Consider the following 25476-nt stretch of genomic DNA (forward strand, 5'->3'; position numbering starts at 1 on the left):
GACTAGATGGGCCACTGGCCTGATCCAGCAGGTTCTTCTTATGTTCTTATGTTCTTAAGGGCTGTTCCATCAGCTATCTTTGGCTCCTCTCCAACTGTCACTTAGCAGCACCTATTCCATCAGGCTGCAGAGTACTGGCAGAATAGGAAAGCAAGACTATTTCATTAAGTTTGCTGAGAGGGAGAGCAGGTGCCTTTGTCTCTTCTTCAACTGTCACCAACCATCTCATCAGGCTATGTGAACTTTCCATCCCAGCTGGTTGTAATAAAAAAACCCCAATATGTTTAAGAACTGGTGACTGAGTTTGCTTTTCTCCTTCTCCCTCCTCTTCCCCTTTTCTTTTTCTGTCCTGTCTTTTAGACTGCAAACATGGACAGTTTTTTAAAAAATTATGTAAGCAATTCTAGGAGCAGGGTAAAAGTGGTTTAAGTAAATAAATGAAGTCTTATATAACTATGTTTGCAGTAATCAGGAACACCTCACTCTCCTCCCATTCCACCATCTGGATGGGGTCATGACTCACATATTGGGAAGTCCTGAAGACTATATTACCACCCCAAAATATGCAAAAATGTTTGCAGACAGACTCTCTCCATTCTCATCCCCAAGTGCCTTGAGAAATATTAATTAATAAGGCTGAAACTACAAGAAGCACAGTTTTGTGTATGTTTTCCCCAATATTATTTTCTTCTAACTAAAAGCAGCTGCAATAGGCTGCAATATTGAGTGGAAGACTGGCAGGAGGCAGGAAGGTAGATGCTGCTTAACCCTTTTGTATTCAGCAATTTCAGCACTCAAAATGTACTGCTGCTTCCAAGTTGCGTTTCCCCTAATAGGGTAAAATATATTTTCCCGTCACATACTGTCTTGTACTCCTTTACTAATAAAAAATAAATTGTGTAAGAACAAGAGGATGATCTGTATTAGCCCTAGCTAAATGGATATAAAATAGAAGAATGAATAAATAAATAAAATGCCTTAGGCCCAGCTGACACATGTTTAATTAAGCAATAATACTGGGTTCAAACATATACCAGGTTTGTATACCTTACTTATCAGAGGAAATAGAACAGGAAATTTAAGTTAAGAGCATATGGATTCACTGCCATCTCCATCTTGTCTGCATGCAGCTCAGTCTGTTTCAACCAGTTTGCATTGTTAAAATGGCTTTTTAATATGTTTTTTAAAAAAATGTTTTTAAAGATGTTTAGTTTTATTATATTTTTAAGGATGTTTTGTTGTAATATATTTTAAATTCTGTTTTTATGATGTTGTAGAGTGTTTTTAGTGCTTTTGTTTGTTGCCCTGGGCTCCTACTGGGAGGAAGGGCGGGATATCAATCTAATAAACAACAACAACCATAAATCCAGGCATTGGTTCTGCACCAAGAGAACCAAGCTCAATTGTTAAGATTAAAAAGAGATTTATTTTATTTATTTATTTTATTCGATTTATATACCGCCCACAGCCCAAGGGCTCTCAGGGCGGTGCACAACATGGATAAAATACAATAAAATCACAAAAACAGCAAAGTATACATTATTAAACAAGTAAACAACCTGATATAGATTAAAAACACAAATGAATTAAAATGCCTGGGAGAATAAAAAGGTTTTAACCTGGCGCCGAAAAGATAAAAGTGTAGCCGCCAGGCGCACCTCATCGGTGAGACTGTTCCATAAATCGGGGGCAACCACTGAAAAGGCCCTAGATCTTGTTACTACCCTCCGAGCTTCTCTGTGAGTCGGAGCTCGGAGTAGGGCCTTAGATGTTGAACGTAGTGAACGGGTAGGTTCATATCGGGAGAGGCGTTCCGCTAGGTATTGTGGTCCCGCGCCGTGTAAGGCTTTATAAGTCAAAACTAGCACTTTGAATTTGGCCCGGAAACAAATAGGTAGCCAGTGCAAACAAGCCAGAACAGGTGTTATATGTGCAGACCGCCTAGTCCTCGTCAGCAGTCTAGCAGCTGCGTTTTGCGCTAGCTGTAGTTTCCGAACTGTCTTCAAAGGCAGCCCCACATAGAGCACATTGCAGTAATCCAATCTAGAGGTTACCAGAGCATGCACAACTGAAGCGAGGTCGTCGCTTTCCAGATAGGGACGTAGCTGGGCTACCAACCGAAGGTGGTAGAACGCATTCCGTGCCACCGAGGCCACCTGTGCCTCGAGAGACAGGAATGGATCGAAAAGAACCCCCAAGCTACGAACCTGTTCCTTCAGGGGGAGTGTAACCCCATATAGAACAGGTTGAACATCCACCATCTGGTCAGAGAAGGCACTCACCAACAGCATCTCAGTCTTATCAGGATTGAGCTTCAGTTTATTAGCTCTCATCCAGGCCAGGCAACGGTTCAGCACATTAACAGCCTCACCTGAAGAAGATGAAAAGGAGAAATAGAGTTGCGTGTCATCAGCATACTGATGACAACGCACTCCAAAGCTCCTGATGACCGCACGCAGCGGCTTCATGTAGATGTTAAAAAGCATAGGGGACAGGACCGATCCCTGCGGGACTCCACAATGGAGAGTCCAGGGTGTCGAACAATGTTCCCCAAGCCCTACCCTCTGGAGACGATCCACAAAGTAGGAGCGGAACCACTGCCAAGCAGTACCTCCAACTCCCAACTCGATGAGTCTCCCCAGAAGGATACCATGGTCGATGGTATCAAAAGCAGCTGAGAGATCAAGGAGAATCAACAGAGTAACACTTCCTCTGTCCCTCTCCCAACATAGGTCATCATACAGGGTGACCAAGGCTGTTTCAGTGCCAAAACCGGGCCTAAAACCGGATTGAAACGGATCTAGATAATCGGTTTCATCCAAGAGCACCTGGAGCACTGGCCAGGTATTGGCAGTATCATGATGACAACTCATTCCTATGACACCCAACAACATCACCCAGCAGATTCATAGAAAATGTTGAACAATGGTTTAATCCATGAGATGATAGTGACACAGAGTTATTTGGGATATTTCAATCTTGGTGGGTTTTTAATCTCAAGGTTTAACACCAAGATGGTAGTTATACATTATGCCAAACTGTGTACTACAACCTCCAGTGTAAGACACAAATGTATGGACAGTTGAAATATTACAATTCTCACGAGATTATATTGCTTTCTTATTGGTTTCATGTTTGTATGAGTGACATTCCATATTTTCCACACAAATTTGGGTTTCCTTTTTTTATAGCTGAAATCATGCTTGTAGTCCGTTTCCTGTGGATATACTATCAAATATTTATTCAATCATGTACTGCAAATTACAAAAGAGTAATTTGTAACAATTGTCTCCAGGCATTTCCTTTAATAATATTAGCTCCTTCCATAATAGTATTTTTCCTTGCAAAACTTTCGCTATCTTCTGTAGTAGCAGGATTTTACCAAATTGGCTCTGTGTACTGAAAAATAGTATCTGTTTGGATTTGCCCAGTGAAAAGTTTAACTACACATCTAGTTCCTATCCCTAGCACAATGTGTAGACAGTTGGCTCGCCACTTCTGTTACCCAACCTGATTTCAGGAGTAACAGCACCTTTACTGATATCTGGTGCAATTTTAGAATATACAATTATGAAAGATATTTTTTAAAAATGGAAAACTGAGAACTTGTGAGGCCTATTGGTTTCAGCTGCAAAAAGTAAATGATGTAAGCTGCAATTTCTACGCTCTGCCAGGACTGTGCACGAACCATGTTTATATATACATATACAAACTGAGGACATTTATAACATATATATATATATATATATAATATGGATGGATATTAGTTTGACCTATAGAGATTTGTTTCTTTTTCACTTCTTTCACAATTTTATTGTTTATGTTTCATTGTTTTGTACAATGCAGAACTTATTCATAACATTTTGGATTTCCACGGTGTTACATAATTAATGAATCTATTGACTTTTGAAAAAATGTGTACGCTAGTATCTTGGCTGACAATTACACATGGAACTACTTTTAAGGGTTCTAGAATAAAGCTGCTTAGTTTGCATTAAACTCTTTACTAAACAAATATTCATACTCTACATATTAAAGGAAATGAGAAATGAGTATCTGTAAAAAAGGACAACCAAAATAATCAAGGGGCTAGGAAAAGGTACAACATCTGAAGCTTTTTACCTCAGAAAAAGGTAATAGGGGACATGACAGAGATGTGCAAAATTCTGCACAGTAGGAAGAAAGCTGATATGGAAAAGTTTTTCTTCCTGTCTTACAATACTTGAACCCAAGATCATTCAATGAATCAAAATGGTAAGATATTTAGGACAGACAAATGGAGGCACTTCTTCATAGAGTACAGTTAAACCACAGAATGTGCTATCAAAAGATTTAATGATGCTGCCAACTTGAATGGTTAGAGAAATTCATGGGGAATAAGATTATCAATGGACACACACACACACACACACACACACACACACACACACACACACACACACACACACACTACTTCCACTCTCAGAGGCAGTATGCCTCTGTCAGTTGTTGGTGATTGTGAGTGGGCTATTGCACTCATGCCTGGAGGCATCCGGTCAGCGATTGTGGAAACAAATGCTAGACTAGGCAGGTTTCTGGTCCGATCCAACAGAGCTATTCTTATGTTCTAATCTGATTTTAACTAATTAGTACTTTGAGACATAGCCATACACAAACCACTAAATAAAGTACTAAATGAATGGCCAAACATGATTGCATTACTAGGTTGAGGCAGCTGTTTAACAATACAATGACAAAGAGAATTCCATGTGTAAAAAAAAGTATCTTTTTAACCAGCTAAGCCTCCAGAAAAAGTCCAATAGTGATTGGACTCAGAATATATTTAACAGAACATAACTTCTCTACCTCAGGAGAACATCAAATAAAAGTATGTTGAACATATAATTCATGAAGATCATTGCCCTAGGTAAAGCATATCCGGCAAGTAGAACAATACAGCTGCCTTATTTCTCTTTCTCATATTTACAAAAAGGATACTACAACTATTGCCAGCTCTGCCAAGTATTTAATCAGCTGACTGAGTTTTTGTTGTATTAAATAGCAGTATGCAACACAGTGCATGTACAAAAAGCCATTAAGCCATCCAGAAACAAATAGAAGTCTCCTTATGTGAACAAACTACTGGATATCAAACTAAGAAACATCAGGATTGGTTTGATGAGAATGATAGTGAGATCGAACATATCATGGACAAGAAAAGGAAAGCCTTCCAGATATGGCAGAAAGACATTAACTGTGCTGCTAAAAAAAAACCCTATGCCAATGCAAAGGCTGAGGTCCAAACAAGAACTAGAGAACTTAAGAATGCCTGGTAGATAAAGAAAGCTCAAGAAATCCAGCATTTTGCAGATGCTCATGATGCACGGGGCTTTTTTAATGCCACAAAGGCCATCTACGGACCAACAAATTATGGTACAAATCCCTTATGTTCAATAGATGGTACCAAACTTCTAAAGGACAAAGAGTCTATTGCACTGCATTGGAAAGAGCATTACCACGACCTCCTTAATCGTAACTCTATTGTGGCTGGTGAGGTCTTCTCGCAAATCCTGCAACAACAAATTAGAGATAAGCTTGCAGTATCCCCTAATTTGGATGAAGTCAGTAAAGCCATTAATCAAATGAAGAATAACAAAGCTAGCGGACCTGATGGGATTCCTGCTGAAGTCTTTAAGGGTGATAGAACAGAAACATCTATTTTCTAGCTACCACAGGTAAAATCCTTGCAAGGATCCTCACAAATCGCCTCCTACCTATCTCAGAAGACATCCTCCCTGAATCCCAAAATGGTTTCTGCCCTTCCAGGGGGACAGTGGACATGATCTTCACTGCACGACAGCTTCAAGAAAAATGCAGGGAGCAAAACCGACCTCTGTATATGGCGTTTATTGATCTGACTAAGGCCTTTGATACTGTAAATTGAACTGCTCTCTGGACCATCCTTCTGAAAATTGGATGCCCTGATAAATTTGTGAATATTTTGAGACTCCTCCATGACAACATGACTGCAACAATTTTGGATAACAATGGCTCTCAAAGTGACCCATTCAAAGTGGGATCAGGCGTCAAACAGGGATGTGTCATTACTCTGACCTTATTTGCTACTTTCATTGTCATGATTCTACACCTTGTTGAGGGGAAACTTCCCACTGGCGTGGAAATCACATATCAAACAGATGGAAAGCTTTTTAATCTCAGTAGGCTGAAAGCAAAAAGTAAGGTAATTACAACCTCTGTTGTAAAACTTCAATACGCCGATGGTAATGTAGTCTCCGAACATTCAGAGGAAGATCTTCAAACTATCCTAAATGTCTTTGCACAAGCATATGAGAAGCTTGACCTCTTGCTTAACATCAAAAAAACCAAAGTGCTTCATCAGCAAGTACGAACCAATCCCTCCGTAGCACCATCAATCCAGCTTAATGGTGCGATGCTAGAGAATGTCAATCACTTTTCTTATCTTGGCAGCCATCTCTCTGTAAAAGCTGACATCAACGCTGAAATTCAACATCGTCTGAGCTCTGCGAGTGCCGCATTCTCCCGAATGAATTGTAGAGTGTTCGAGGGTCGGGATATTCGCAGGGAGACCAAAATGCTTATTTACAAAGCCATTGTACTACCGACCTTACTGTACACTTGTGAATCATGGACCATCTATAAACGCCACTCCCAACTTCTTGAAAGATTCCACCAATGCTGCCTCCGGAAAATTCTGCAAATTACTTGGGAAGATAGACGGACTAATGTTAGCATATTGGAAGAAGCAAAGACCACCAGTGTTGAAACAATGATCCTCCAACATCAACTTCGCTGGACCGGTCACATTGTTCGAATGCCTGATCACTGTCTTCCAAAGCAGCTACTTTACTCCCAACTTAAGAATGGAAAATGGAATATCAGTGGACAGCAAAAGAGGTTTAAAGATGTTCTCAAAGCTAATCTAAAAAAATGTAACATAAGCATCGAGAACTGGGAAGCCTTGGCCCATGAGCGTCCCAATTGGAGGTCAGCTATTATCAAAGGTGCTATGGACTTTGAAGAAGCACAAGTACAGGGCGAAAGGGACAAACAAGCTAAGCGGAAGGCACATCAAGCAAATCCTCATCATGACCATCTTCCATCTGGAAACCTATGGGAGGCTGTGTGGATCCAGAATTGGCCTCCACAGTCACTTATGGACCCACTGTTAAAAACCTTACCCTGGAAGACAATCTTACTTGGCCACGAGTGATCGCCAATGAATGAATGCATGAGGGAACTCATAATATCCTGCTGTAACCCAAGCCAATTAAAAAAACCTGTTTTCACACATTGCAAAACTACACATTTAAATATTAAATTAAAAATTGAAAATACTGTTATGCCCCTAGTACTCTTTTATTGTTAACTAGCAAATTGAGCACAATAATCAAACCAATGCTGATAACAAAAACTAACATTGTTATTATTTTCTACTACTGTAAGCATGACTGCAGTCACTCTGAAGAACCTCTGTGCAATGTAATAGTGTTGAATATGAAATATAAAGGTAAGTTATAAAAGGAAAGTGAGTTTACCACTTTAAAAGTTTTATTTCAATAATAAATATAGGTATGACAAAGGTATGAAAGACCTTTTAAAAATTACAACTATTTCCTGCATTAAAAGTTGTTCTGAAATAATAAAAATGAAGTTAAACTTTGGTGTGATTTTTTTCTGGTGCAATGAAATACAAACAGCAGAATTTTTTTAAAAAACCCTCATAACAATTTCACAAAGTTTGAGTTCATTTTAAAATACATTTTAATGGGATTTGTTTAACAGCAAAAACATATCAAGTATCAAAATATTTCAAGGAACACTGTATTACAGTATATAACATGAGCTTTGCATTTATCACTTCACAGAATCATAAAACAATACAGTTTGAAGGGGCCTATAAGGCCATCAAGTCCAACCCCTTGCTCAATGCATTACTGTCATTCAAAATTTCCATTTCTAATTTCAATAATTATTAATAACTCTTTACTTGTGTATCTGCAACAAGGACTTGTGATTTATTTTGTTTGCTACTCGAGTGCTAGCGTCATTGGCTTTTTTGTTTAATGTCACTGATAATTTCCAGAGATGGTACTACCATTTCTGCAAGCTGCACTTCAAACCATGACATAATATTAACAGAACATGATCATAACATTGATTAATAATAGGGTGCAATTTAATGAAAACAATGCACTCACAAAATCAACAAAGGAATGTCTATACAGTATATGGCAGTGGGGCAGTATTTAAAGATGTCTGCTCTGTGGCTTCAAACATAGAGCATATTACATAATTAGCATTAAAGGTCCGGGTAAAATATCCATACAATTCTGTTCTACTGAAACTGGTACAACAGTAGCAAACATAAACAAAGCAAGGAAGTGTTTGCCACAAGACAGGAAAATATTCAACAGGAAATGCATCACCCAAAAAGCATAATGAATGTTGGGAGATGCAGGAGCAGAGGAAGTTGACTTAACACCCCCACAATTACTTATGCAGTGTGGGAACAAAACAGGATTATGCACAGAAAAAAAGTTTCCATTCTCTAACACTTGACTTTATTTCTGCATGGAGAACATCCATGTAAAGACAACTAAAAAATAAAATCTCATAATAAACTTGTATGTTTGTTCTAGCCCTTATATTGGGCATGGTGTTCTCATTGCCATAACATGTTATTGGAAGGTGCACAAAGTTAGTGAAACTCTGGACAAATATAGTAGGCTGAAAGCAAAAAGTAAAGTAATTACATCCTCTGTTGTAGAACTTCAATATGCCAATGATAATGTAGTCTCTGCAAATTCAGAGGAAGATCTTCAAACTACCCTAAATGTCTTTGCAGAAGCATATGAAAAGCTTGGCCTCTCGCTTAACATCAAAAAAACCGAAGTGCTTCATCAGTAAGTGCGAACCAATCCCTCTGTAGCGCCATCAATCCAGCTTAATGGTGCGACGCTGGAGAATGTTGGTCACTTTTCTTATCTTGGCAGCCATCGCTCTGTAAAAGCTGACATCAACGCTGAAATTCAACATCATCTGAGCTCTGCGAGTGCCGCATTTTCCCGAATGAAGAGTAGAGTGTTCGAGGATTGGGATATTCGCAGGGAGACCAAAATGCTTATTTACAAAGCCATTGTACTACCGACCATACTGTATGCCGGTAAAACATGGACCATCTATAAACGCCACTCCCAACTTCTTGAAAGATTCCAATGCTGCAAATTACTTGGGAAGATAGGTGGACTAATGTTAGTGTATTGGAAGAAGCAAAGACCACCAGTGTTGAAACAATGATCCTCCAACATCAACTTCGCTGGACCAGCCATGTTGTTCGAATGCCTGATCACCGTCTTCTAAAGCAGCTACTTTACTCCCAATATAAGGATGGAAAACGGAATATCGGTGGACAGCAAAAGAGGTTTAAAGATGTTCTTAAAGCTAATCTAAAAAAATGTAACATGAGCATTGAGAACTGGGAAGCTTTGGCCCATGAGCGTTCCAATTGGAGGTCGGCCATTATCAAAGGTGCTACAGACTTTGAAGAAGCATGAGTACAGGGCAAAAGGGACAAACACCGGAAGGCACGTCAAGCAAATCCTCATCATGACCATCTTCCATCTGGAAACCTATGTCCTCACTGTGGGAGGCTGTGTAGATCCAGAATTGGCCTCCACAGTCATGTAAGGACCCACTGTTAAAGACCTTAACTTGGAAGACAATCTTACTGGGCCACGAGTGATCGCCAATGATGAATGAGTAGGAACTACTAGTAAGGTTTTTGCAGTTACCTTTTCAGTTTCTATTTATATTTTAAAACTGTGCAATCCACTGAGGCCTCAAAATTGGAAGGGATCACACACACACACACACACACACACACACACACACACACACACACACACACACACACACACACACACACACACACACACACACACACACACACACTTAAATTGGTGCTTACTCTTTGAAATTTTGCCTCATTCATCTTACCAATACTGAGGTAATTTCCTTTCATTAAAATGATTATTTGGGATTTTGAAGGCAGCAATTTTTTCAAGGGCACACAGTAGTTCCATGGCTAGACAGGGATCTGAATCCATTCCATTTGCCCAGTACTTCCACATACTGTTCAGGGAAAAATCTGTACCAATTCATGTGAAAAAGTAAACCACCATAAAATCCTCCACAACTATTAGATGGTGCATTTACAATGTATTAATTAACTAATTAATTATTCGATTTATTATAATGTATGGGTCTCTTTCAACCGATCTTCAAAAGATTAGGAACATTAATGTGTGTCCTTCTTCCCACCCATTTCTTCCTTTAGAGTTAATTTCCTTGTCTCTAGAGAAGACAGGCAGCATGTCAAATCTTGCTTCAGAGTGAACTGTTGTTAGCCTTAACCATGGTTAACACTGGTGCCAAGATAATGCTTAACCATTAGAAAACCAGTTGTCAGGATTTTATTAAATAAAACATTAAGCAGTTTGTGAACTGACAGCTCTCATGACAACAAAAAGCGTGTCAGTAATCATCCTGAAAAACACAACACATTCTCTTTTGTTTAAAAACAAAATGCATGTATGCGTACAGTAGGGCCCCGCTTTACAGCGTTCTGCTAATACAGCGGTTGTCAATTGCAGAAAGGCCCCGCTCCTATGGCGCTTGTTCTGCTTTTACGGAGTTTTTGGCCGTCAGGCGCCATTTTGGTCAATGTTAGTCAATGCGTTCCGCTTTACAGTGGTTTTCGCTTTACAGCGGGGGTCCGGGACGTAACCCGCTGTATGAGTGGGGCCCTACTGTATATCTAAACTAAACAGAACTGTAACACAATTTTCAGTAGCTCTTTCCCTTCATTTCAATACTGTGTGCTGCTAGCATGCAACAAAGCATGTTATATGTTGTATAACTTTTCTTTAGAGTAATGAAGAAAAATAGTCATTCTGCAGCAATTCCCTAGTTCAGTTGTTTGCCAAATGAGAAATTTCCAACCACAGCAATATCAGTTAGCATATCAGAGGACTGCAGACTATATCAATCCTATCCCATCTAAAATAGTGTTGGTGGTAAGTAGCTTTTATGGGCAACTTGTTTTTCGGTGCCCCAGGCAAATGCTTAACAGAACTGATTTTTTGCAAAGCCTCCATTACCTGACATTGGCTTGTTAACTATGCAGACATTTTTTCCATTACCATAGCAACATTCAAGAGCACTGAAAAGGTATGTGTGCATAGTTTTCAAAAAGATGTTTAAAGCTTTGATAGATTTCTTACTTTAAAGGAAAGAAATGGCATATTTCAATTCAGAGCAGTTTAACCAATACAAAGAAAACAATCTAATTTGTGTTTTTTTCAACTTTTAAGACTTACTCTACTCCCTATAAATGAAGTTCAGTTGCAGGATCAGTAGATGTTACATTATTAATATATTCCCCTCTCCTCGCCACCAACACTGCAGGTGCCAAGTACTTGGAGTTCCTCTCACTTTCCACTTAACATAACTGTACTCAGTAATTCTTAAATCAGCATTCGTTTATTTTATTTGTTAATTGGCTGATAACCTGGATTCTCTGGGTGACCTATAATGGAATCATTTAAAACAATTAAAACATAGTATCCATAAAATACAATCAAAATATAAACTAAAACCAAACAATACAGAAACCAGAGCCAAGTAAACAACCTGATCGCAAGAGAGCTAAAATAACCTAAAACACTTCCCAGCCACCCAACCCCAGAGATTAAAGTGTTAATATCAATATTAAAATGATGTTAAAAGTATTAAGATGAAATTAAAAGGCCTGGAACAACAGAAAAGTCTTTGCCTGACACTGGAAATACATAGTGAATGGAAAGTAGTATGACATTAGGGAGAGAGAGTCCTATTGCTAAGTAGGCTCTTTCCCACTTCACCACCCTCCAAATTTCAGATTGCAGAGGCACTCAGAGAAGGGCCTCCATATAAGATCCATAATTTACTCTGCTTTTCTAATTCTGCCACCCCCTAAAAAGTCAAATGATAAGGATGTCCCTGAACATCATGTCACCAATTACGGGAAAAATCCTATCAAAGTTAAGCACTGCTTCACACAGCTAAACTATAGAATTCTCTCCCACAAGCTGTAATGATGACCATCAAACTGGATAGCTTGAAAAAGGGATTAGACACATTCAAAGCAGATAAGTCTATGAATGGCTACTAGCCATATTAACTATGTTCTACCTCCACTGTCAGAGACAGTATGCATTTGAATACCAGTGCTGGGAATCATAAGCAGGGAGCGTGCTGTTGTGCTCAGGTCCTGCTCGCCCACTTCCCAGAACCATCTGGTTGGCTACTGTGAGAACAGGATGCTGGACTAGATGGGCCACTGGCATGATCCAGCAGGCTCTTCTTATGTTCATTATTGACTAAATGCACACATTTTCACAAATGATTCCAACTGTCATTTTCTTAAAGAGTGTTTATTCCCAGTAACGTTCATGGGTGACATTTAAGCAGTGACCATATGCTTAAATCCCTCTCACTGAAATCAATGGGACTTTAATGAGCTTTAACTTGACTGGACAATGCCCATTACACATTTTAAGATTTTGTAATTCAGTCTGCTGGAAGATATTATAATAAGAGCTGCAACTGTCTGCAACATAGTACCTATTTGGGATATATAAGGGAAGGAACTGCAATTTCAAGCTGCAAATAGTTTCAAAGAAAGACCACCAAGTCCCAAAAGATACACAATAGCCTATGCAGGATGAATTAATTCACAACACGCACACATCACTCCGCATTGTATAACATGATTTTCTTGGTGGTGGTGAGGATGCTTACAGTGTAGCAAACCCCTGCCAGAACATACCGCAAACTTTTACTGTTGCTGCAAATAAATAGGGGCAGGGGCTTATAGGAAGCCTAGAAAGGGTTGTGTACATGCTGTAGGCCTGCCCACGTTATAGGGGCTACCAATATAAAAAGAAGTAGGGATGGGTTCAGTTACAACACAAATATGGTTTCATAGTATGCCTGAACCCCAGGCTTCTTACAAACTGTGGTTTCAGGATAGTCTATAAAATTATTAATAAAAATAACAACAAATAAACACAGGCAGTGCATATTGAACTGATGAATTTGCTTTCCAATTGGAAACTTATTTTTAGCACAGAGTTCCGGCAAGCCTGCTGACACAGCTAGTAAAAGTATTAAAGGCTTATAAATTGTGACCACTGTCTATCATAATGACCAGTGACAGGTTTAGAATGTAAGTGCTGTTCAACACCACAAGCCACCTGACACTGACAGCGCTATAATCTTATTCACTCCCATCCTGCTGATAATATTTTTCCAATTGCCTTTGTTTAGATATAAGAGGTCTGCAACTAAAATAAATGTTACATTCTGTGAAAAATTATTACACAGTTTTGAACAGTGCAGTATGAATACTACGTGCAACTCCAACTCAGCAACTGGGATGGAGAGAGATTATAGCTCTCTCCCTCTCCCTCTCCCCCTCTCTCCCCCTCCCTCTCTTGGGATCAAGCCAAGACAGAAAAAATGTAGTTTCTAACTTAGTAAAACACAGCCATCATATTTGTAGACATTAAGTCATAAAGAAAAAAGAAAGGAATATCACATCTTTCTATTCACCAAAGCACAGTGCCATTGGTAATTTATACTATACACAGCTTTATATAAACCAAAGCAGAAAGATATATCAAATTGAACCATGTCTTTTTCTATTCTATAAACAACAATTTGGAATTTCAAATGAAAGAGCTGTGAAAGTAATCTTATCGTATCCAGGTGGGGCAGCCACTAGTGGTATCAGCCAATTAGCATGTCTACTGAAATAATCTCCTTTAATTCCTCTGAATGGGTCAGAATGTTTTCAACACTTTGGTTTGTTCAAACCAATCCCAAAAAATTTGGAAGCTTTAGTTCTTTTAATATTAACAACAGTCAACATCTGTCCAACATATGATCTTAATGGCAATGTGAAAAAAATGCATTTTGTTTCTTATGTTATAGGCTGTGCTTACTTTAAGAAGTTCAAAGCAACATACCTGGCTTCCCCTATCCTCATTGCCAACTAACCACTCCTGGGCAGATAGGTGGGTCAATCGTTATCCCTAACCTACCACCATCACCCAGTGAGATTGACAGCTTGGAGTGTAACCCAACACATATTCACACAGATGTAAAATCCTATCTGGGAAATTAGAATTACGAGATGTGAGTGGGGGCATGCTCACTCTGTCAAGTCCCTGTGCCTGGCAGTGCCATTCTCCATACACTGGAGAGTGAACCTCTGCAGAGGAAAGTCTGCTGTGCTGGTAGTGTCTCTCTGCACAATCAGGGTTCATGATTGTACAGGGGAGCCTCCACAAGTACAGAAGGCTCCCAGCTGCAGAAGCTTGCCCTCCAACCCAAGGAGGACAGCTGGGCCAGGCATAGGAATGCAATGGAGGGGGCAGGGCCAGCCAACACAGCCCTGCTCTCCCTCATTCAATTCTAATCACATGAGGGAACTGTTCACCTGACTAGGGCTTACATTCCACTACGCTAAATGGAGCTTACTTGTTAGTAAGAATGTTTCAGATTGCAGCTTTAATACTAATTTCAATCCTACTGTACCAATATAAAACTCTTATCTGCCATACCATAGTTTTAAAACACATTTGGAATGATATCTGAAACAAGTTTACAAAAAAACCTCATATTTGATGGGTTACAGGAGTGTAGTGGGACAACTTGAGTAAAATATTGCACCTGCCATGAAATTGGGAATGGGCAGTCATTTTGGGAGGCATAGGGAAAGGCAATTTATTTATTTATTATTAAATTTATATCCTACCCTTCTTCCCAGAAAGAGCTCAGGACAACAAACAAGCATTACACACTAAAAACATATATAAAACAATTATGCAGGGATTCCACCTTCATGTTCTAAGGTCCTCCTAAAGTCTGCTTTGAAAATTACACCTATGACATTTCGTAGGCACACCTAAACATGTATTGTGTGTGTATGATAGATGTGTGTACTTAGCTACTTATGTGGTAGGGAACCAAGACTGGATTAGCAGCCAGCATCAGATGTTCAGGTGCCAGCAAAACATAGGATTAGGGGAAGCAATTTTCAAGTTGTAGGTAACTGTGACAATATGGGGCTAATTTTTAAAAACAAGTTATTTTATTTAGGTAATTTATATACAGCTTAATTACAATTGTCTTTAAGTGGTGAACAAGTAACTCAACAATGCTGGTCTTTTCTATGCAGTGTGCACACAGAGAGAATGCTGGACAATGACTTTAATGCTGTGCAATGCTTCAGTCTGTTCATATTTGAAATTTTAAAAATTTCACTTCTATCCTAAATGTCCACAATACAGCTCAGAGTTATATGCACATAAGGCTCTTTGAAATCCATTGGCCTTAGGCCAATGTTTATTGCACTGTTACTTTTGCTACTTATATTCTTTTAAATATATAGCCATGAATATCCTGAATTCTTTTTTTATTAAATTAAGGAATGCTCTTGCCTCTAAGACAACTTTCTTTGTCCTGGCTTTTTCAGTCATTCCAATGCCAATTTTTATCCCTTTCTACTCTTCATTTTTCTGTATCCTTTTTGTTTAGATACCATTTTCTTGCTCATCCACTCCTAATGAATTGTCCTTCTGTTCATTGCAAATTGTCCTTCAGTTTGCAACTTTGCATTTGCAATTAACTGGGTGAAGCTCTTTTGACAAACCATTGTGTTCATTATTCTGCATTATTTGCATTAAATGCCACTCTTTCTGTACCCTAAGAATCCAACTGATACAATTCAACAAATTTTCAATAAGGAATTCTTATATATTATGCACATCTCTTGCAGATACTCACTTTAGGATTCACACACACTGACACAGGCATTCTACATTTAATGCAAATGAAAGTTCATTGTGCATACATGAGCATATACATAATGTAATTCACATATATGACATTAAAGAGTGCCCACATATTGAATGTGAATGCATGCTTTAGCATGGTAGATTTTTTTTTGATGAAGCCAATCCTAAAAACCGCAGTTATGTCTTTACTTTGAATATACTCATACACTCAATAAAGCTATTGCTTCATTTCAATACAGTATATATATATTAACTTCAACATAACTTCTGTAGAAATGGGGCTTCTGTAGTATCACAAACTTTACTTTCTGCAGATGGACACCAAGCAATTTTTGTTGTTTGTTAGAAGAGCAGCAGGAGCATAACGTCAAGACAATAACATATTGGGTAGTCAACAGCATGAGAATATGCCTACCGATCCCCAACCAACTATAACCACGATCCAGAAAGTATCCCTGGTTCAAGTCACAGATTTTCTTGATTTACCCTCAGAGCCTCAGGTATGCATGCTTTCTTCTCCCCCATTCCTCTCAACACAAACATTCAAACACAGGATTTTTGACCCTGCATAATAGAACCTGCGTGTCTAGCAGATTTAATTTTGCAGGGTCCAAGAGCAGCCTTGCATTCAAATGAAGGCAGGATATGTCTGTTCAATAGTTACTTTCTATCCTCTAGATTAGCCAAGGCTTGGAATCAGGCTTGCCCTAGGTAGAATCCTAAGGACCAAGTAATCTCTGAACAATCTCCAAGAATGACTCAGGGAAGAAAACAATAATAATTAAATAGAGTTTGACTCTCATGTAATAGCCCAAGGAGAAAAACTATTTTTAAGAATAATGCCTGAATGAATATTACTTTTAGCATAAATGGAACCATAATTGCTTTTATTTATTTTACTTACATTGCATTTTCTGTGCGCCTTGGAAATAGCATATGTAATAAGAGATCTGAAAAGTCTCCACACACACATACGGCTGCAGTTTATCAAGCACACTTAAATATCCAATTCCATGCCTATAGTAATTTTCTCTAAAGTAGATCTCAACAATGTTTAAAAGGTTTGAAGAACTACCATCATGTCTGCTACTGAACTGAAACCTAAATATCTTTATTTAAAAATGCAACAGAACATGACAGCATAGTTTGGCATTACTTTAGAAGCAAAAATATCCAACATTTATTTGCAACATCATGTGAGCACAAATTATACTAGTTTCTAATTAATGCAGTGATAAGCCACTAATATATAAACTGCCATAGTACTTTGACCCTCCCAACCAAGCAACTGAAAAAAGTAGAGCTGCCCCAGACTTGGGATATATAAATACAAACATGCACAAACCATACTAGGAATAGATAGGTAAATGTGCTTGCTAATGTTGTGTACTTTATCATAATGCATAAAATTGTGAAACCATAAAAAAGTTTTTACAGTATAGGGCTAACATGCAACCTGGTGATTTTCTGCTGTTAAAAATCTAACAAAATTACTGCTTCCAAAAGAGAAAAAAATTACAATAATTATTAGCTCAACACTGTAAGTTGCCTTTTGCATATCCAAACAGGCAAACATAATAGTCCAGCATAATGTGGACTGTTGTGATATCTATATTTCAATGACAAATTGTGCCCAATATGGACAATTTACTACACAATTCACTAAAACAGAAAGAGCTTTTCAAAGCAAAAACTGTTGAACTAATCCAAACTATAATTATTTGTTGCCACATAATCAGTAAAAGCCTATTTTTTAAGCATGGGAGGAGGACCAGTTGTGTACTGTAATTTCCACTATATCAAATTCCTTAAATCAACTTTAAAAAAAAATATCCTAACTGATCCACAAAAAGGAAGAATCTTGTATTTCCAAGGAAATCCAGAATGTAACTACAGAAGCCTGATGATAACACAAGAAGAGAAAAAATGGTAAGAATCTAGCATTTTCTTCAGTTCTAGCATTTTCTTCAGTCACGATACTCCAGTATGATGCTGGTACACAAGAAAAATGAAAACATCAAAGGAAACAATGTGCACTAACAGGGTCATCTTTTATGAAACAAGGAGTTTTAAAGACATGTTTGCATTCTGACATTTAAATAAAACATTCATCCTCGATTCCAATATTTCATCGTGGCCAAATATTTTTCAAATATTTATGATAAAGTGGCATATCAACACATAATCTATGTGCTAACAAAGGGTTCTAAGCCCAGCAATCAGATTCAGTCTCCTTTTGTGACTAATCATGGAAATGTATTTCATTAATTTTACATTGACTGGTTTTAAAATGCTTAATGGGAGCTGACTACAGAGTGGGCCTTTCTTTTTAAAATGTAACATCTAATTCATTATGTTTAACATTTCCTCTATTATAAGAGGAGACTGAACACAGTGTGAGTACCAACCAGCAAGGACTACAAACTGCACATGAAAACAACAGGGTGAAACATTTTGCTCCTTTTTCAGTTATAGCAGTGCTTATGACTAAAGCTGCTCTCATGTAATCTTGCATTGTTTTATAAATACTAGCAGTCTCTGATGTGCCATGTTACAAAAATGAAGCTAACTACTGGAAGATTCTACACTAAAAAACAACCAACCCAAGAATCCCTTAGTGACATGACAGCTTCCCTCAGATATGTTCTTGATTTTTCTTTTAAAAGCACACTTCTTTTCATGTGTTGGTTAGTTAGGTGGTGCATCTGCACATACCGTGATGCAAATCTGTGTCTTTCTTTTAAAAAATAGGTCTAATGTGAGAGTTGCTCCATACAGACACAGTGTACTGCACTGTGAATGGCCAGCCAGGTATTTTATGAATGGAGTAGATCACGTGCTCCCAGCACTTCCCCAAGCTGATATTTCCCACATAACAGTGTCAACAAGCAGGGAACAGCATTTTTCGACACAAGAATCCTGAAAATCCTAAATAGCAAACCTACTAGACTTTTAATACTTTCATGCACGTTTTCAATTCCTTGCAAGGCAGGCCCCATTGAATATCAAAGGTGCATAGGTTTAATTGTTTTTTTTATGAATGAAGACTGTGGTATGCAAATTAGAGCGATTCACAAAAAAGAAAATATGGCGGCTGCTTCCCTCTCAGTTCCACAGGCACTGCAGCACTTCACCTTATCAAGTAGCTCAATGCAATGTTTTGCACTTTTACCTACAGGATTTGTCCCTGTTATATTATGACATCCTGGCTTAAGAATAAAACCATTCATTAAAAAAAATAAAGAAAAAGCAGAAGTCTGCTTCTTTACCAATCCATCTTAAGGAATTAAGATTTTATATGGAGGAATGTATGCAACTGACAAGTCTCCCCATCCCCACCAAAAATCAGGATTTGCTTTTAAAATTCAAATTGACTGCTGTAGACACTGAACAAATAATTACTGTACGCTAATTCTTCCCATAGGATGCTTTTGCATTATAAATGAGCCACATCTATTCCAAAGTCCGTTTCAGCAAATGACTAACTTGTAACTCATTCTGCAGAAAAGAATAGCCAGCGACAGGGTAGGATGCAAGAATTACGGGCAGTGCCAACATTTTTCATTTTTTGAAGAAATGGTAAGGTTCAGTATCATTGACAAGATGAGCATGCTTCAGAAATCCCATATGAATATAAAAGACTTGGGACTTTTTTAAAACAGTTATTTTGAAGACTGCATCTCTGTAGATGTAAAAACGCATGCTGCCTATGGATTTCATCCAAGCTAAGCATGTTAAATATATAAATATTACATCTTCTACTTAAAAGGGGTGGGGAAAGAGTCCTAACAGCTCATTAAAAAAGATTAAGCTTTGGGGGGAGGTTTAACACTGTATTTACATTGAATGACTCACCCAATTAAAATTCAGGAACAGTTTCCCTTAGGATGAAGCTCCCACACAATACTTTCTATATAAAACATGCAAACGAAAATGGATTTACCCCCCAAAATGTAGCCCATAGGCCACTGCAAGTTGGGAAGGGGGAGGGGAGTCGATGGTTCAATCTCCCCAAAATACATAGCTGGGCAATTTTTTTCACCCTGTCCTGGATCTGCCATGACTTTTCAAAGACATAAAAACAGTCTGATTCTCCTGAGCGAGAACCATTTTTGGTGTGTTTACATACGCAGAGACACATCGGCACATGAAAAAACCCACACGTACGGGCCAGCAATGTTAACAGAGAAAACCACAGCAGGCCAATACACGGAGGGAACCGAACCAAAGGGATCCCCACCCCATCCAGCAGAGATGAAAACTTACTCGTTGTTAGAATTCGCCGTCTCTTCGCTCATTTTTTCCTCACCGTGATCCGATATGGGGATGGAGCAGCACCGACGCAGCCAAGGCGCAGCAGGAGCTCACCAGGAGCCTCACCATTGTTAAACTCCAGATCTGCCCCCACTTCACACCCTTCCGCCAGAATGGCCTCAAACCTTGGAAGTGCCCAAAATGAAGCAGCCTTCTCCGTCTCCCTCCCTTCGCACGGAAACCAAGGGATCCTGTTTGTCCAAGAGTTGGATTGATTTGCTTGGCGGCGGCAACCACCACCACCACCACCACCACAGCTCCTTTGGTCTTTCACTTGGAACAGAGTGGCTGGTGGCGGCGGCGGCGACTCGCAGAGGGTCTCAGCTGCAGCACGGCTTCCTGGTCGTGTCCTTGTGCCGCAGCTGCACCAGGAGCCCACATCTCCTGCTGCTGGTGCTGCTGCAGCACCAGCAACTCACACTGGCCTTTGCCTCCTTCCTTCCCCCTCCTCCGCAAGCAAGTCCCCCCCTTCCCCCTTGCTGCCAGCCCCGGGGCAGGAAGGGAAGAACAGCAACAGAGATTCCTTCAGACACCACTAGCGTCCACAAATCTGAAAAAAGGGAGCGGGGGGGGGGTGTAGAGAAGAGAAGACGACGAAGATTCAGCCTACCCCAGGAACAAGCAGAGGCAGCGCTGAAGGAAACTAATTCAGCCCCAGGCAAGCGAAAGAGGGAGGAGGGAAGGTGAAAAGGAGAAAGGGGGAGTTTTAAAGCTGCCCGGAGGTTGGAAGGGGGAGGGACGATGCGTCACGGCTGGAGGAGGAGGAGAGGAGGAGGAGGTGAAGAAGGAAAGAGAAGAACAAGCCAAAAGGGCAAGTAGGAAAAACAGTTCTCCTTTCCTCCCCAGAGAAGGCGAGCAAGTTCAGTAGCAGCGCCCCAAGCCCAGCAGGAGCAGCGACATCCCCAGCGCCTCTCTTGCCCCCCCCCTCTGGAAAAGTGGACGGAAGCTTTGAGTGCAAGCTCCTTCCGCCGCTCACTCTCGAAGGCGAGGGAAGGAAAGGAGACCCGGGCAGTCTTTCCCCGAAAAGCCAGTTGGGAAACCTCGTCCAAAGGTGTCTCGGAGGGCACAGAACTTGACGGGTGGGGAAGAGAAGCACCAATTTAACAATCACCCGCGCTCCTCTTTCTCGCAATTAGCGCCCCGAGTCCTTCGTCTCAGGAAAGCGCCTCGGAGGAACACGGCTGCCAAAACTCCTTGGCGATTTCCCCTTCCTCTCGTTAAGGTAGGAGGCAGGCTCCGAGGATAGCTCTGTCTCCTCCTCTCACACAAGCATTTTTTAAACGTTTGGGGGTTCACTTTTGGCTTCTCTTCCTTCCTGCAAAAAAAATCTCAGGAATTCGTAGTTTTCTCAATACACTTATGGCAGCAAGCGCTTTGGTCCAGGGCAACCCAGCCCGCTCTCCAGCCAGTCAGCGATCTCTTCCCGCTTGGATTTTCCTTGAGACTGGCTGGTCACCCCAGGTAACTGGTCCCAGGCTGCCTTCCAAGTGAATAGTTGGGAGCCAAAGTTTGACCAAGTCTTGAAAAAGCAGTCGTTTCTGGGTTATATGCTTGTCATACTGTGCAAAGTCTCTGCTACGAAAGGCCTCAACTCTCGTGCCTTTTATAGGATTCGCTCTTTTGTCTTCCTACTCTGAATCTGAACGGGGGGGGGAATAAATCCCTAGCCCGCCGATTTCTCTCCAGCGCCTCTAAGCTCCCGCCATGCAAGCTGGGTTCCTGAAAGTAGTTCTCCTTTTGCTCTCTTATTTTCAAAGAGTTGCCAAGTGTCTCACACGCGCACAGCGGAGGGATATGTGGAGTTCTGTAGAAGCTCGCAGGAACACGCTCGAGGAGGGTTCCAGAGAGCGAGCTTCCGAGCGCTGGGATGGTTAGTGCGTAAATGGAGGAAAGTAGTTTAAGCCTGCACTGTGTAGGTCGCATGCATCCCCTCAGTCTTACGAAGTTGGCTCTTGTGGCTTCCTTTTTTGTGTGTGTGTAAAGGAAAGCACGGAGCTCTGCTTTTAGCACCCTCAGGGCACGAGACGTACATTGGTTACACGCTCCGTTCTAGAAGTCCGCATCGTGGAAGCCACAGGCGGCGGTCACAGGCGGTTTTACGTATACAGCCCTACCATAGGAGGTCGCATTGCTAAAAAGAAAAAAAGATTGCATTGCAGCACAGGGAGAGCAATTGTAGCGCGGAATTAATTGGAATGGCCGCAGCAATCCGCCTGAGGTTTGGCGTCTATGAAAATCCAGCGCGGCTAGGAAGAAGACCTTGTTAAGATTATGTCCCTACTGCCTGCAGGGTTTGATTCCCCGCCCAGGCATGCATTCATCTCTAGACTTATGCAAAAAAGTAAGATTCCAATATTTGTTCAATTCACCCATATTTTTGCCCCCCTGTTAAGGCATATCTTCGTCATTTCTAATAGGCATGTGCAGTGATGTTGGTAAAGTGCAAGGTTGATTTATAGTGCAAATCATGAAAAAGTTCATTTGTATTTACTCATTTGGGACTGAATAGAGAAAATGGTTTCCTGTCCCACTATAAGTGTTAATTTACTCAGCAGTGCTAAAATGATTGGGTTACTACCTATTATTGCTGCTTTTTTGCGTTCTATTGATACATAGTTGCAATTGTTTTGCTTCACAGCCATGGATGTGAGATATCTGCCTGCCAGTTGAGGATTTCATTCCATGGAGTACACTCAAGTTTGACATAAGAGCAATCCAAACACCTTTTGTAGTGGGCTGTGGGTGGGTTGGGTTGGCTCAAGTGGAGCTAGCCAGCACAGAGCTTCCCCGTTCCATTCACTGAAAGGGTGGGCAGGAAGGTGACAACCAGTGGACAGCCCTGAAATGCGGTGTTCCAGGGAAAGGGTTGAACAGGTATGGGATCTGTTGGATCCCAAGCCAGCCTCATTGCAGTCACATTATGGCATTGGGCCTGATCCATGCCCAATTGCTGTGCCAGCTCCAGCCTGGAGCACAGTGATATTCCTCCCCCCGCTCCCATTTCCACCCTGGCATGCTCAGCAGGACTGTGGATGCAGTGGTGGCAGTTCTCTGTTAAGCTCTACTGGGCAGTAGCTGGGGTTAGGATTACATCCTTAGTTGTTTATTGCCAGAAGATTCTGTTATTTGTGCTGCAAAAGCATAACACTACTACCCCTTGGGAAATTATTACGTTTACCATAGCGGGAAGAAAGAAGGATTGTGACATATTTAAAATGTGGCCTATTTCATGCAAGTTGCTGCCCTTTCAAAGCGTATACAGGTCTGGATGTGCTTAAGCATGTGGTGAGAGAAAACAGTCGCTGCAGAAACAAGCACCTACATGGCATCACTGACAGACATTCTTGCAGTATCCCTGGTAACCTTGCCGCTACACACCAATCATGAAGTCTGTCTGAAGGCATCCTAAAATTAGCCAATCAGGCAGCAAGAAAGAGATCATGGCGCATTCCTCAGTGCAGACCACCTAATACATCTATAACTAAAAACTCCAGGACCCCCTGTTGACAACCAGTGTCAGACCTAGGCAAGAAAGGAAAGAGCACCTTCCAGTCCAATAGCCAGCCATCTTCATAGCTCAGTGGCTGGGGAGGCATGCATGGAGAACCCATGGGCTTCCCAGGAGAAGGGGTCTAGTCCCACTGTGGAGACAATGTTCTCTTGAGACATGTAGATCACTCTCAGTGGACCAATACAACCACTGATTTAGGTTTTTTTTATTAGTGATCTCTGAGACACTGTTTTTAAGCATTTGCTTAATTTACAAGTAGAAGCAAATATGCAGGTGCTAATCCTACATCAGGTCCCCAAAGAGAGCAACTACCTTCGCTCCTTAGTCGGATGTGGTGTACACTGATGGTGTTACATTCCAAATGTTAGAGATTCAGCTATCAGGACAGCATCTGTCATTAGCTCCCATTGATGAAAACAACCAGTCATCCTGGAGTAATAACAAGCTATCAGTCGAACAAAGCTTGTTATGAAATTAATTCCATTGGTACAGTGGGCATCTTTATGCTGAGGAACAATATATAAAATAGGGAAGCAACCCTTAATGATTCTTTGCCAGGCTTTAATACTCAGTATAAGATTAACGAATTGTTTTGAATATACATTTTGCACCTCTAAGGCAAAGTGTCTTATCCAAATATGATCTCTTCGTTGTTCTCTTTTGGATGACACATATTTGTGGCAGCACTCTGTTCTGAAAACTATGTTGAATAATGGCTGCAATCCTAAACATAGTTAAGGTCCTAAATTCCCAGTGAATTTGATGAGATTTAAGGACCTTAATTGTACACAGACTTGCAACCTTAGCATTCCTTCTCATTTTCTGTAGTCATAGCCCTTTGGCTGGTAAAACAGAGATCATTGACCAGATCCTGGTAATACGGATTTAGCTGAACTGAGCTGCTTATATGAGCAGTTCAGCAATATCTAAATGAGAATCCATATATAAATGTGAAATGGAGAAAATACTTTCTGTGTAACAGAATGATCTACTTAAACTAAACTGGTTTTCCAATGAACCTTAGAAGCAGATTTCCACCAGATCTATGCGGTGTGGAAGGGAGGGGACAGAGAAAAGCAAGTACTACTTCACACAGCACATTGTTAAACTGTGGAATTTGCTGCCACAGAAAGCAGTGATGGCCACCAACTTGGATGGCTTTAAAAGACGATTAGATAAATTCATGGAGGATAAGGCTTTCAGTGGCTACTGGCCATGCTTTTGAATACTCAGGTCCTACTTGTGGGCTTCCCATAGGAATCTGGTTGGCCACTTTGAGAACAGGATATTGGACTAGATGGGCTACTGGCCTGATCCAGTAGGCTCTTCTTATGTTCTTTATTGACGAGATACACATGATTCCAACAATTGTCATTTAGAAGTAAACTGACATTTATTTATGTATATATTTAAAGACTGTATACCCCACCCTTTGGCTGTAATAGCAATACTCAGAATGGCTTATTAGAAATTAGAAATTATCCCCCACCCCCAAAATAAAAAAGTCACACAAAACACTAAGAATGACAGATAAAAACATCTCAGACCATAAGTAGTCCACTAAAAAGTCTTCAACCCAACAGGCCAAAAGATTGCCAGAACATAATGTCTTGACTATAATATTAAAAAACCAATAATACTTGCGATTGGAGCTATGTCAGACATGAGAAACTCATAATATGGAACTCATAACAGGTAGCTAAATGCATCACTTGATGTTCATTATTG

General features: G+C 40.3%; 1 protein-coding gene across 1 annotated transcript in view; it reads right to left on the bottom strand.

Moving 5' to 3' along the window:
* SPRED1 (sprouty related EVH1 domain containing 1) overlaps positions 1–21946 on the bottom strand; it is a 99122-nt gene extending 77176 nt beyond the window's left edge. The window contains exon 1 of the mRNA XM_061611505.1: positions 20190–21946. Within this exon, the coding sequence (XP_061467489.1) occupies positions 20190–20221 (32 nt within the window). The 5' untranslated portion in view covers positions 20222–21946. The remainder of the gene's footprint in view (positions 1–20189) is intronic.
* Positions 21947–25476: the final 3530 nt, after the last annotated feature.

Source organism: Rhineura floridana, chromosome 2 (genome assembly GCF_030035675.1).
Source record: "Rhineura floridana isolate rRhiFlo1 chromosome 2, rRhiFlo1.hap2, whole genome shotgun sequence".
In the NCBI taxonomy this organism is placed as follows: Eukaryota; Metazoa; Chordata; class Lepidosauria; order Squamata; family Rhineuridae; genus Rhineura; species Rhineura floridana.